The sequence below is a fragment of the Tyto alba genome, unplaced genomic scaffold (assembly GCF_018691265.1).
Source record: "Tyto alba isolate M040663 unplaced genomic scaffold, T.alba_DEE_v4.0 Super-Scaffold_46, whole genome shotgun sequence".
Lineage (NCBI taxonomy): Eukaryota > Metazoa > Chordata > Aves > Strigiformes > Tytonidae > Tyto > Tyto alba.
The window spans coordinates 6,277,551-6,289,673 of NW_024881322.1; the positions used below are offsets into that span (position 1 = coordinate 6,277,551).

A 12,123-nucleotide genomic window follows, 5' to 3' on the forward strand; every position below is an offset into this window, starting at 1 on the left:
AAGATGCTGCCCAAACACTTTTCTGCCTGAGCCCCTTGCCAGGACGCACCATTCCATCCATTCACCACAGGACCTGTTCTGGTGACAGAGAGCACCTCTGCTGCAGCCCGGGGGCTTTCCCACCGCTGAGGGGCCCCTGTTACAGCCCCCTGCTCAGAGGCTTCTCCTGGCAAGGGCCACTGCTCTCCCCCACAGCCTGGGCTGGCTGTCAGCGAGATGCTCTTTCTGGGGCTTTGTGACCACCCCAGGAACCTGCTCGAGGTTCTCCATGCACCACCCAAAGGCTGGTAGTAACTCCGTGATGCTTCTCTGCACTTGCCAGCTCCAAGTCTCCTTGGCGGTGTGGCAGGACTGGTGCCCGAGGGCCCCTTTCTGTGGGTTTGCTCCCACATACTGTTTTGCTTGCTAGAGAGTGAGGCTGCTCCTTGTGCCCAGGGACTGCCCTCAGCCTTCCCTCGCGCAGTCTGGGCCCCATTCTGGTGACCCTACGCAGGGCTTGCTCCAGGATGTCACTGCCTTGCTGGTATTGACTGAAGAGTCAAAACCAGCCCAAACAGGAAAGGCCCTGGCTATGGCCCTGTGCCCCTCAGTTGCTGAATAACTTTGTTCTCCATGTGTGCTGTTCCCCACAACTGTAGGCTAGCATTTCACCGATTGCTGCCGGTGACCGACAGTAGTTTGCACAAAAGAAGTAGGAACATCTCCGTCCTTCACATTCAGGCTGCTTATGTTTAGTATCAGCTTCAATATCTTTGCAGTCAGATGAGGTGACTAAACTGTAAGAAGTTTTTCTCAGATAAGGAATATTTTGAATCTAATCCAACTTTTAAAAAGCAATGTCTGCCACACTCTGCATATAATTGTGTAACAAAGTTCAGTGTGAATAGCGATGAGACATGTGGTCTAAAACACATGGTAAGATAGATACACTTATACCTGAGAGACATGTCCATTAGTAGCAGAATTTATTCTAAAGTGTCTCACCACACAGTTAAAAAATAAAGAAAACTTTCAGGTTGATTGAGAAAATAATTAGCAATACTTTACTGTGAAGCTTTAGCATGATTCTTTCAAGCCCACTCATGGGCTGTGGAGCTCATGGTCTACCAGAAAGGGTCCAAAATGTAACAAGAAGAAATAAATATTAGAGATTGCAGAGGAGTCTGGAATGCTTACCAGCAGCACTCCTTTGATAACACCGTATTTACTGCAATATTCGTTACTGAACTTCCAATTATTATGTTCAAATACACTGTTAATACAAGTGTTTTTTGATTACACAGGAGAGCTCTCCAGCTAAATCCATCGCACACACCACGGTAACATCACCACCTCCCCTCTTCCCCCCAAGCTAATATTCACATCGTGCTCCCGTTAGGAGATACATGTTGTATATGGTCAGTTCTCACTATCCACTGTGCACTTACCAAAGTGCAACAAAATTCTATGATCTGTTAGGTACCTGTGTAATAGTTCACATTCCTGCTGAGAGGTCATGTCACTGAGTTTCATTTTACCTGCCTTTGTCACCACCATGTGGCAAATGTGTGAATTATTCTCTTAAAGAATATTCTAAAACTGATTTGGTAATCTTGCTAAGATCATCTAACAAGCATACAGAAAAAAAAGAACAGTGTGAGAGCCAGCTCCTGACTTGCAGGCTGAAGTTCTGTGGGAATGATGGAAAGTGTCTGACAGCGACTGCTCACCAAAACAGGACAAAGTCTCATTTTACAAGAAGCGACGAACATACCTGAGATGGTGATGTAACCTGCTACTTAAATAATCTCCTCCAGAGCAACTCTGTGCAGCCATTGCAAAGGGGCTGTCAGGAGGTTCAATGCCAAATCACACTGCTATAGTTATATTAGGTTAAAATAGATGAGAGGGAACTAAAAGAGCACTGTTATTAGAAAGACATGAATTATTATTTGCAGAAGGCACAGTCAATAGTGTCTGCACTGTCCAGCAATTTATCCAGATCTGGACAATAGGAAGCGTAACAAAGTAAGTATCACTACTTTTCTTTTTTTCTAAGAAACTCCACTCTCAGGGCTGTGTCTGCTCCCTGAGTAGAACAAAAAGAAGAGGAGAAAAATGATGAAGCATCTTAAAGCTGATCACTTTCTGTTGCTTCTCAAAAGCAAACAGACAAAAAAATCCCCCCGAGGGGGAAATTGCCACGTGAATTCCCACCCCAGAACAGAATGTGTAAGTTCAATGTCAATTTAACCTACTTTTGCTGCCATTTCTCTAAAGGACAGGGACAGCACAAGCTCTCGCTCAGGGACCGAGGCCATGCCAGGCAGTGGCAAGGCCCGTCGCTAGGCTGCCTTAGCAACCAGCGGAGCCCCGCCCACCCCGCGGCTCCCCATTGGCCGGGGAGGCTATATATAGACGTCACTCAGGGGCCGCCTTCCCTTTGGTTCCGCGTGTGCCCGGGCCTCCACACGGCGTTGTCAGCGTGAGTCCGGGCCGCCGGTCCTGGGGGGAGTCTGGGGGGGGGCGGCGGGCGCCCCGCGGCGCTAACGGCGGGTCCCTGCGCCCCCCCCGAGCCCCCGGGCCGCGCCGCGGGGGAGGCCGAGGCGAAGGCCGAGGCTTTGCCGGGTGGCGGGGAGAGGCGGCCGGCGCGGCCAAAATGGCGGCTGGGGCTGCCGGCGGGCGCCTGGGCCCCGTGGGGCGAGGGGAGGTGACGGGGCCGGGTGCTTGTGCCTGCAGGTTCCCTGTCGTCGCTTCCAAAGGGAAACCCCACAATGTCCGGAGGTCTCGATGTCCTGCAGATGAAGGAGGAGGATGTCCTCAAGTTCCTCGCTGCCGGGACCCACCTGGGGGGCACCAACCTTGACTTCCAGATGGAGCAGTATATCTATAAGAGGAAAAGCGATGGTAAAGCCGCAGGGTGGCTGGCCCTGGGTGGGGAGCTGGGATTTTGTGGGCACAGCTGAGGAAAGCAGGAGAGTGAGCTTTCTAGCGGTTTCTCCATGGCCTGAAAAGTGCAACTGCCTTTGCTGGTTGAATCAGAGAAGTAGAATGAAAGATGGGTTTCAGAGCTTGGTAAATGAGTTACAGCTGGACTTGGGGGCACTTCTGCTAGTTCTTGAATACAGTAACAAAATGGTTTTAATGCCTCAGTAGTGATTTCTGTTCTTTAGTTCTGTTTGCATTATTCTTCAGTCTGAGCTGCACCCTGTCAAAAGATAGAAGTTCATACCAGGCCCTGGTTCATGTTAACTGGTGCTGGAAGTGTGCTACATTAAAGCCACATGGGAGGATTTTCCTTGGAATAGCTTTCCACTACCTAGAAATTTGGAGTAACCACAGCCGTGTGACAAGTTTAATGGCAGAGGAGTGCTACCCTGTTTTAGGCTCTTGTATTTGCTGGTTGCTCTAAAGCCTTTTGCCACCAATAGGTATTTACATCATCAATCTGAAGAGGACCTGGGAAAAGCTCCTCCTGGCAGCCCGTGCCATTGTTGCCATTGAGAACCCAGCTGATGTGAGCGTCATTTCTTCCAGAAATACTGGACAGGTATGGACATTTGTTGGTCACGGGAGCTGCAGTCTTGGGAGCAGAACTCTCTTGCCATGTGTCATGGCCTGCCAGTGGCAGCTTGAGGATAAAAGGGAGTAACATTAATTTTGGCGCTAAGAACACTTTTTTGGAAGCATGTTTCTTGTGTTGCACTTGCAGATTAGAACAAATCAGTTGAAACCCACTCCCCATTTCTGTAGTTCGAGGGTGTTTGATAACTTGTTTTTCTTTCACATCCTCTTTTGAGTGTTTCCTGTTGGATTTCTGGTGTATTGGTGGTCAGTCCCCTGGTGCCCCCCAAGTAATTCTGTGAGTCATTGGCACTGCCTATCGAGGACAGTAAGCACCTAATTTCAAAGAAATTATTTGCTCTGTTATTGAGCAAGGTATAGTAACTACCATATTTTAAATTCCGCTTCTAGATTTTTAGCAAAAAAAAATTGTTATAGGAGGGAACACAGCCTCTAAATAAAATCTAATTAGCCACTGAAGTTTATCTGTGAGCTTAGTTTCTTTGGACTCTTGCTGGCGGTGCCAGGAATGTTCAGGGAGATTGTGAATGATGGTGGGGTGGATTTACAAAGGCAAATCTTGGGTTCCTCTGGATTTGACCTGCACACTGTTAAAGCTTGATGCTGAGGCCAGTTTCTGGCCGATGAGCTCTCAAGTGTCGGAAGTGTGCTACAGCAAACCGGATGGCAGGGTTTTCGCTAACACCAGGAGAGGAGCTCCCTCTGTGATTGGAGTTTGATAGTAGGCCCTGCCACATGCCCCAGAAGTTGAAAGCTGTTGCAAGTAAGAACTGCCAACTGCAATTTTAATGGCCACAGCTACAGTTTGTGTGTATTACTGAGCTTTTCCTGTAGTTCCTGAAGTTATGCCACTGGATAATGAAAGGATTTAGAAATAATGGGAAAAAAAATGGCTTTGATTTTTTTTCCTAAGTGGTTTGTTTTATCCTGCCTTTCCCGATTTGTTTATGAGTCTTTGGAGTAGAGCTTGCAAAGAACTTCAGGAAAAGTTGGGGTTTTTTTTTCTGTATTGTGACTTTCTACTTTGCTGGTAAGATATGATCTTTTTAACTCCTAGTGTTGGTGTAGCTATTTTCAGAAACATTTTTATTTTGTCTCATTGTGAGTTCAGAGCTGGTGGTGAGCCCTGATTTCACAGGAATTGAAACAAATAGCTCAGTTAAATTTTGACTTGGTTGAAAATGCAGTTTTCCTGCATCACCTTTGCTGTGGTCCACTTCGCAGCGTGCCGTTCTGAAGTTTGCTGCTGCCACTGGGGCTACTCCCATTGCTGGACGTTTCACCCCCGGGACCTTCACAAATCAGATCCAAGCGGCTTTCCGTGAGCCACGACTCCTGGTTGTTACAGACCCCCGGGCTGATCATCAGCCTCTGACGGAGGCGTCTTACGTCAACATCCCCACCATCGCTCTGTGCAACACCGACTCCCCGCTGCGCTATGTGGATATTGCTATTCCCTGCAACAATAAGGTAACAGCTTTGCTGTTAGCACTCAAAGCTGCTTCCTCCAGAGCATGCCCTTGGTTGGAAGATGGATGCTTTCTGCAAGGAGGGGTTAGCTTGTATCTCATGTGTCTCCCAGGGTGACAAGCTAATTAAGGCCTCTTGCAAAGCTAGCAGGCGGGTGGGGAGGAGGAGATGAGCTGCACACAGTTGGAGCTTGGAGCTGAGGCCAGTTTCTGGCCAAGGAACTCTCAAGTGTAGGACGTGTGCTATAGTAACCCGGCAGGATTTTTCGCTGACGCCATGAGGGTCTTTGTGGCCCAAGGAGTGGAGTTTGATAGTCATTCTTGCCACAGTTTATGAATATGAATGAAAGGTAAAGTGAACTGATGAAGAAACTGCTCTGAAACATTACCTTGCCCGAAATCACCTGAAAGGTAAAGTCCAGAAGGAGGGGAAGCTATCTTTGACCTCTGTCTAGATGTCATTCACCAAAACTAGTGTAAACCAAATCTGAGCACGTGTATAACATTTGTCCATTTGGTCAACTTTTCTAGTTCTTCACTCTAGCATATGTGATGAGCGTAATCCCCGTCTTTTGGACAAGATTCATGTTGATGTAGTGAGCAATGTGTAACTCCATAGCAGAATTGCTTCAGGCTCATCTGTATACAGCAAATTCAGATGCTGGTGATTGAAGTACACTGCCATTTCTGCAGAGACTTGAAAATGTCTCTGGGAACTCAAAAAGTTGCCCTTTCCTTAGTCCCAAATACGTAAATCGGGGCATTAGCACATTAATGTCTTTCTCTTGCCAAGCAAGAACCTTGGGTTGGGTACAAATAAGTGTTTTGCTCTTTCAAAGAAAAAAAAGTTGTTTTCAAAGGTTTAGTTAGCTTTACATCAAATCTTAGGTATGTACTTCTGTTCCAGGGAGCCCATTCAGTGGGTCTGATGTGGTGGATGCTGGCTCGGGAGGTCCTGCGCATGCGTGGCACCATCTCCCGTGAGCACCCGTGGGAAGTCATGCCTGACTTGTACTTCTACAGGGATCCCGAGGAGGTAGGGGACCTGTGGCTGGAAGCGTGTCCCCGTGAGATGTCTTGCTTGTGTTCCTGTGTGCCTGTTGTTGAGGACAGGTTTTGCCAATAGAATAACTTCCCGCTTAAAGGTGGTGGTTGGTTGTATTGCCTGTTGTCAGTTGGTGCCTGTTGTCTGCTGTGTGATGGTGAGGGTGACGAGGTGTTTTTGGAGGCTTAGGCTGTGCTCTTCCATTGCAGATTGAAAAGGAGGAGCAGGCTGCTGCTGAGAAAGCAGTTACGAAGGAGGAGTTCCAGACTGAATGGACTGCCCCTGCTCCTGAATTCACTGCCCCTCCTCAGCCCGAGGTTGCAGACTGGTCTGAGGGCGTGCAGGTCCCGTCGGTGCCCATCCAGCAGTTCCCCACGGGTCAGTTTGGGGGATGTCTGTGGGAAGTGGGGTGCGTGTTGAGGCGGGTGGGAAGAGCTGGGGTGCACTGAGCGTTCTTGTCTTTGTAATTGCAGAGGACTGGAGCGCCCAGCCTGCCACCGAGGACTGGTCAGCAGCTCCCACGGCCCAGGCTACAGAGTGGGTTGGCACAGCCACGGAGTGGTCTTAACTTCAGACCTGCTGTACTGTGAGAGAAATAAAGACTGGTTTAATACCCACCGTGTTTGGAAAGGCTTTGTAAAACTCGTTAGCAGGTGAAATACGTGGGTAGCGTGAGCACAGTCCCCGGCCGGGGCTCGGAGGGTTCCTGGGCTGCTGCCCACAGGGCTGGGTTCCCATTTCCCGCCTTCCGTGGCTCCCCGCCCCCTGGTGACGTGGCAGCTCTCTGTTGGCCAGCAGGGGCGGCGGTGGGTGTGGCGGCCAGGGGCGAGGGAGACGTCACCGGGTGACGTGCAGGGCGGGGCAGGTTTTCCTGCAGCACGGCGTGGAGAGGGCTTGAGGGGGAGCTGCTCCCTCGGAAACAACAGTTCTAAGGTCCGTGTTAGCGGTTCCATCCTCAAAAATACTTAGATAATCCTCAAAAAAAAAAAATCCATCTGCTTTAACTATTTTGAGGATTATATTTCCGTGATTATTAGCAATAATGGGAAGTAGAACCTTCACCAAGAGAAATGGGGGTTTTGTTTTTCCATATTGTCTCAATATTCTCCTTTTTCTACTTTCAGCCACACCAATCAACCTGTAAAGAGTGTTTCCCCTTAGCACAAGTTCTCCTTTGCTGTTACGGTAATAATGCATATTAGCAGTGAAAAACCTAAAGCAAGCTATGTGGATTATTGCACAATATCTGTCTGAAGGAAGCTGATCTTTTCTCCTGTAGTCTTTACCTATTCGATGCAAGACAACTGAAGATTTTGTTAATTAACAGCTTTTAGCCAAGAGGCATGTGAGCACTTTTTGGCCTTAAAAGGGCCCTTCCCATTCTGTTTGTGCGCTGTGTTCCTCGGGCACGTCTTGCCTCCTGCTTTCCAGCCCCCAGCAGCTGGAGGCTCCTTCCTGCCTCCCTGAGGTCTGTCACTGCATGTCAGGGTGGGGTGAGAGCCTGGTCGCTTTGGGACTTGAGTGCTGGAGCTGGGTCGGGGGCAGCCTGTAAGGCAGCTGCTGATTCACTCCCCAGTTCTGAGATTGCCCAACATGTTGCCCTGGTCTTTCTTTTCACCCTTCCACATTAAAAGTTTACAAAATCAGAGTATAGGCTTACCCCTCTGTAACTCCGAATAACTGTTATTACTGTTTCACCATTGTCCCTTTTTTTTACCAGTTTTGTAGCCTCCTTCATGCAAGTATGTTCCAGTTAATGAGAATATAGCAGTCATCAGACAGTTCCTGTGTGGGTGATGGTGCTGTTTTAAATCAGTGATAGCTGCATCTGAGTACTTGTTACTGAATTACTTCTGGCACATGGCCACTGGGATGTGATTGTTTTCATCTAAGGATTTCCTCAAGCATCCCTTTGATTTGCCTTTTTTAGGACCAAGGACCAACAGTGAGAGGCGGATCCAGGCAGCCCGGGAAAAGAGGGACAGGAGACAGATCTCTGCATGTCGACTCAGAAGTACCTTTTTGGGATAACTAGGGTGGGACGGGAGAGCTCGTTTGACTGGAGCTCTGCAAAGGGGATGAACAGCAGCCCTTTAGAAAAGGAGGCAGCTCTGGCTGCAGCAGCAGAGAGCACACTGTGGGAAGGCTACGTTCCTCAGCGTGCTGGGGGCACAGTGGAGGAGAGGTCTCGGCACGGGGGGTGGAGGCAGCAGCAGAGACATGGCAGGAGGTTTGCATCGCCAGAGCTTTGCCTGTGGCAAATACCTGGTGGGTTAGATCCATTGAGGCAGTGCAGAAGGGTAGGAAGAGGAGCTAGGAGCAAATCCTAGAGACAGTGGCTTGTTTATTGCACTTTTTTTTTCTGGCAAATGCAGCTCTGATGTTGAATAAGGACAGCAGAGAACTTGTAGCCATGTTCTTCTGGATTGATGTGATTTGACCCGGGATGGCTTAGGCCAAAGTCTTCATGTAGTGAAAACAATTTCCCTGGTGAGTCTGGCAGTGTTCCCTTTCTCTATGACCTTCTCTTTGTATTTGGTTTGGCTTGGTTGAACTGGGCTAGATACGCTTTTTAGGATAACCTTTCTCTTCCACATTTGGTCTCAACAGGAGCTAGTTGATGTTGCTGAGCATCACAGAACCCCTCTGGAGAAATTAGACCTTGCCAGTATGCTGCTATGTGATCTGTGAATCTCATATACACATGTGCTTTCTAATTCCCTCCCTAATTTATGTGCCCCCATTCACAGATGTTCCTTTTCCTCTCCAGCCATTTCTTTGCCCAGATTAGTCACGTGATATTTTTAGTATCCAAGTATTGTTGTAGGATTACATCAATTTTCTTTTACAGGAAGCAAAGGGCTTTATGCACAGTTGAAGAGACTCAGGTCTGTATACTTAAATCCAAAGTTCCACTGCAAAAATGTTCCACTCTTTTCCATCTGTGTGCTGTTTTGCTTTGTGAAACAAAATGGTTGGATGATTGATGCTGTCTTTTAGGAGTATGCTAGTACTCATACTGGAATCCTGTTTGCAAAAATCAGCATGCAGCATGGAAGTATGCAAAGGAAAGTCAGTTGTGTGTGTGGTTGATGAATTCACCTTGCTGCTCCTCTTAGGAGGCTTCCTCCTCCCCCAGGATTGCCAGCATGCAGTCGGAGTGGATCTTATCATTTTAATTTTTTTTTTTTTCCTGAGTCAATAGTGTCCTGGTACAGATAGACTTTACATGGAGTAAAGCACGTGGTAAATCTGCAATTTTCATGAACTCAGCACGCTCCAGAGCTGTGTGTCTTGAACCTTCTCAGGACAGATGAACCCTGGTCGTCTTGAATACGTGCATCCTAGCAGAGGAAGAAAAACATTTCAGATTTGCCTCATTATTGCTGTAGGACCAAGGAGTTGCTGGCGCATATCCCCGCTGCCCTGCAGCTGGCCAAAGAGATGCTGGCCAGCATTTTGGGCAAAATGTTTTTCCTCAAGCCAGTCCATGGCACTAGCAGCTCCCAGCCCTTGCAGCCTAGGGTTTGTGAAAACCACAAAGTCTCTGAGCTTGTGAGAACCTCATCTGCATTGAATCTGTATGACAGGTAAAGGTAGAACAGTGCAGTGCAGCTATATATGAAGGGGAATGAAGAACATCCTTGATTATCAGCCCTGCAAAGAGGCAGGCTGTGGTAAACGGCTTGGGCATGGGCATGATCTTGCTATGTCGGGTCTCATCCACAACTCTTATTTTCTGAATTTCTAGCTTCCTGGAACATGTTTTTTATTTGCTCTTTTAATATTTGTATTTTTAAGAATAGTTGCTGCCATTTTTCTACTGTCCAACTTTGAAAGCATGTCATTTTTATTTACACCCATTCCTTTATACATTCAGTAGTCACTAATGAATAAAATTACATAATGAAGATTTTTTTGTTTGCTTGTTTATCTCTGTAGCTGAAAGAGCGTATCTTTTCTGGGCTGCTGCTTAAAACCTCAGTTTATAAAGTGTTCACAAAGCCTGAGTTTAACTAGTGTGTCTCTTCTCATGTGAGAGAGTCCTAAATATTTCTGCCAGTGTTTGTTTCACTGGCTACAAGATTTACTGTTTTTACTAGTACTGTTCAAGCACGAACAAAGTAGATCCTCCAAAGGACATGGGATGCATCCTTTGACACGATGGCTCTCTAACCCTGCTTTGAAGATGGGAGGAACCTGCTTTGGTACCAAAATCTTTGCGTTGGCTTTAAATGCCATTGCACTACACCCGGAAGGGTTACTTGGGTCGAGTCACGCAGCTGACTCTCTTTATTTTGGTACAGAGTCTTGCCAGTGGCTCTTGGGCAGAACGGGGACAGGGCCCATTGTAGGAGCCCAAGTTGGGTGTGAAGGACTGAAATAATGAACCTTTCAAGTGCTCAGAGGGACTACACACCTACGCACGGTGTATGTGGGCTAGGGTTAGGTTTAGGGTTATGCAAAGCAGGGAGGCAGCGTGACATGTTGCTGCTGCTCTAACCGGGCACACTGGCACTGCTCATGCCTGCGCCGTGGCTGGGAACGGCGGCGTGCAGCCTGGAAAGCTGCTGTGAGGTTCTGTTCCTCACCTGTAACACTGAATTTGTTAGCACTGCCCAGGAAGGCGGTTCTGTTCGAAAAAGCGGGTTCATCACCCGGTGTGCGATGAGTCAGTTGTCACACACTCGGGAGGGACGTTGCTGATTTATTTTGGGGTTGCGCAAGCCTAGGTGCTCGGCGGTCTCCCACAGATCGAGCACTCCAGACAAGGCTTTCTGCACTATATTTATACACAAAACTTGTAGAGTTAGTAATTTTCCAAGTCCATCCTCTCTGTGATGATTGGTTAGTAATTTACATACAATTATGATACTGCTGACAATACTTCTACTGCTGTGTGTGCCCAGGGGAAGGGTCTTCATCTGGGCAAGGGTCTTCTTGACTTATAGGCATGATTTTTAGTATTATAATGAGGGTAGTTCAGCTAAGGATACACGGACATTGAGCTTGCTTGCCAAGTTGGCAACGTACCCTATTTAAGGTCTAATTGCTCTGGGATGTCCTTGCTCAAAGAAGGCTATTTACTTCTTCTCACTAGGGATGCCTTTGGCTTTAACACGTACCAATAACATCTTCTTTTTTGACCCAAGCATAATGTTGCTACGTTGTTCTAAAAGTTTAACCTTCACCAGTTCTGGTCCCAGAGGCTTTTTGCCACCTCGCCTCTGGAGACCTGAGGGGATGCTGAGAGTGAAAGAGATGATGTGGGTATTTGCCTTTTGGGTCTGAATTAAGTCAGGAAGACCACACCAGCCTTTTGCTGCCCTCAGTCGCAGGCACGATAACGAAAGCAGCTCCCCGGGGGCAGGCAAACACCCGAGCATCGCTCCTGCCTGGCAGGTGTCAGGAGGATGATGGCCAGTGCTGTAGGAGAGGCTTAATACCATTGCAAATCTGGCTAGGGGGGCTAGTGGAGAAGTGTCTTCAGTGCCAGCCTCCACCTCTTGCAGTTGGAGCAGAGCTGGGCCAGCCGGCGCTTGCCCTGCCTCTCGCCTGGCTTGTTCACCTCCCTGCAGCAGGATGGTGCCCCCTCACAGGGATCATAATACACTTTTTGTAAAAAAAAAAAAACAAACCCTACTGTTTTTCTATATGTGTCTGAGTGTTAAACTTGTTGCCTCCATGCTCAGCTGTAAACCTTGGTATTGCTTTTAGTTTCCCTAAGGGAGCAAGTGTGGGATGCTGTTGGCTTCCAGTGCAGAGAAACAGCACTAGTTGAAGACGCCTTGGAAAATTTCTAGCTTGTCTGTCCTGCTTGGCTTATTGCTTCCAGCATTTCTAGAGTGACTTTTCTCATTAGTACTCCCCCAGCTCACAGGTACACAATTCACTGTACATGTTGGCTTTGCTTAACTAGGGAAAGAATAAGCAGCATGTATAAAGAGGGAATCGGAGTGTGTACCATCTTCCTTTACTTGTTATTTGGCTGTTAGAGGCTCTAATTTGAGAGGCAAGATAAAGAGAAAAGGAAAAAAAAAAAAA

The 12,123-nt window shown here is 47.7% G+C and overlaps 1 protein-coding gene and 2 non-coding genes across 3 annotated transcripts; all 3 read left to right on the forward strand.

Annotated features, from left to right (window-relative positions):
- The first annotated feature begins 2,378 nt into the window (after positions 1-2,378).
- RPSA (ribosomal protein SA) lies at positions 2,379-6,695 on the forward strand. Its single transcript, XM_032991267.2, has 7 exons — positions 2,379-2,464; positions 2,719-2,886; positions 3,411-3,529; positions 4,789-5,034; positions 5,941-6,069; positions 6,288-6,456; positions 6,552-6,695. The coding sequence occupies exons 2-7, from the start codon at positions 2,754-2,756 to the stop codon at positions 6,644-6,646; spliced, it is 891 nt and encodes a 296-aa protein (XP_032847158.1). The 5' UTR covers positions 2,379-2,464; positions 2,719-2,753; the 3' UTR covers positions 6,647-6,695.
- On the forward strand, positions 4,144-4,303 carry LOC116961182. The gene has a single exon (XR_004406867.1). It is a non-coding gene; the product is annotated as a small nucleolar RNA SNORA62/SNORA6 family (small nucleolar RNA).
- Positions 5,207-5,365, forward strand: LOC116961183. The gene has a single exon (XR_004406868.1). It is a non-coding gene; the product is annotated as a small nucleolar RNA SNORA62/SNORA6 family (small nucleolar RNA).
- Positions 6,696-12,123: the final 5,428 nt, after the last annotated feature.